Source organism: Mizuhopecten yessoensis, unplaced genomic scaffold (assembly GCF_002113885.1).
Source record: "Mizuhopecten yessoensis strain PY_sf001 unplaced genomic scaffold, ASM211388v2 scaffold2741, whole genome shotgun sequence".
NCBI classification, from domain to species: domain Eukaryota; kingdom Metazoa; phylum Mollusca; class Bivalvia; order Pectinida; family Pectinidae; genus Mizuhopecten; species Mizuhopecten yessoensis.
In genome coordinates, this window is record NW_018404696.1 from 378,570 (window position 1) to 380,257 (window position 1,688).

The 1,688-nt window shown below is 42.3% G+C and overlaps 1 protein-coding gene across 3 annotated transcripts in view; it reads left to right on the forward strand.

The window, feature by feature from the left end:
- LOC110446497 (nesprin-1-like) overlaps positions 1 to 1,688 on the forward strand; it is a 323,100-nt gene that overhangs the window by 245,913 nt on the left and 75,499 nt on the right. For all 3 annotated transcript variants that reach the window (XM_021491669.1, XM_021491670.1, XM_021491668.1), the window contains 2 exons: positions 458 to 763; positions 1,004 to 1,318. In XM_021491669.1, coding sequence (XP_021347344.1) covers positions 458 to 763; positions 1,004 to 1,318 — 621 coding nt within the window. The remainder of the gene's footprint in view (positions 1 to 457; positions 764 to 1,003; positions 1,319 to 1,688) is intronic.

The window sequence follows — 1,688 nt, forward strand, 5'->3', positions numbered from 1 at the left end:
TGAGAAGTGAAAGGTGATGAGCAGGAGTGTTATGGTGTTATGGCTGACTTGTTACTAACTATACGTGAGAAGTGAAAGGTGATGAGCAGGAGTGTTATGGTGTTATGGATGACTTGTTACTAACTATACATGAGAAGTGAAATTTGAATTTGAAAACTGTTAATTGGTTAATGGTAATGCCCCCCGGCTGTCCGGCCATCCAACTGTCCGTCAATCCGTCTGTCTGTCTGTCTGTCTGAGGCATTGTCCAGAGCATATCACCCACATTATTTCACTTTGTATCATTAAACTTGGTATACTGGTACAACTTAGGAGGAAGAGTCACATTTAGAAATAGGTCAATCATTAGGTGGAATATGATCATAACTTACTGCATGTCTTCATGAACTATGAGTCAGTAGTTAAGCGTTGAGGGATATTGGCATCGTGTTGCAATCTCGTTTCTTCTGTATTACAGAGGCTTGCCCGTGACCTTGACCACAACCAAGGTCGCCTGGCCCACCTAAACTCTTTGTCGAAGCAGATGGAGGAGGTCTGTGATTCTTCATCAAGTCGAGAGCAACTACAGCAGCTGAACCAACACATGTACAACCTGCAGACAGATGCCTCTGACAAACTTAGCAAGCTAGAGGACGCAACGGAAGAAATGGAGGACTTAGAGACAGAACTGACCAGTCTTCGCCAGTGGATGGACAATACGAGAGCACAAATGACCATGAGGGATGCCTCCCTCACTCTCAAAGATCAGCTTGCTATGCAAGAGGTAAGATGGGTATCTTATAGTGTAAAACATGGTATGCTGTACATTTGAGAAAGTTCGCGAACTAGATTTTCAACATCCCTAAATAAAGCTTGGTATTAGTACTTATTGTATTGAGTCCAGGAGTGTACTCATGTGTAATAGGATCAAACAAATCTAGCTTAATAAAACCTCAGTTCATAAATTCTTATAAAAATATTTGATGATAAGAGCCAGTCTAAAAAACATTCCATGCTTAAACAGAAACTTGTGGAGGAGATCGAGAGCAACAAAGGGAAAGCACTCCTGGTGATACAGAAACAGGCAGAACTTGAGCATGCCGAGGGTGATCAACCCTCGGGGAACACAAACAAGCTGGCTAAGGAGATCAACCAGCTCCAGTCAATGGCCCGTGATCAGTGTGCCACACTCCGAGAGGCTGTCGTTCAACAGGAACAGTACGAGGGCGACCTACAAACATTGACTGCTGCCATCAACGATGCTCAGGAAAAGCTTCTTGCATCACCTGTCAATCCATCTGATGTCAACTCCCTCAAAAAGCAGATTGCGGAACATAATGTATGTATTTCTAGGACTACTCAGTCACAGGCCCCACCCACAGACACGCCCACAGCACACACGTGTGTCCTCAATGCTAGACATATTCATAGGTTCCTCACTATCATACATATTCTTAAAACACTCAAAAATATACATAGTATTCTCACTTATATATATTCGTAGGTTTTGCACTCTGATAAAATTCTAGTGTAGTCCCTGTCACAACTATTCCTAGATGTTCTATTCTAGAAGCTCTTAATACTCGGGTTGACTGTCTCTGCAGACTTTCACAGACTCTTTGTAAGTAGTGTGGTAAAAAATTAGCCATCTTGATAGCAACGTCTAGTAAGATCTCCTAGTATCTAGTCATTCTTAGATGTTATATGGA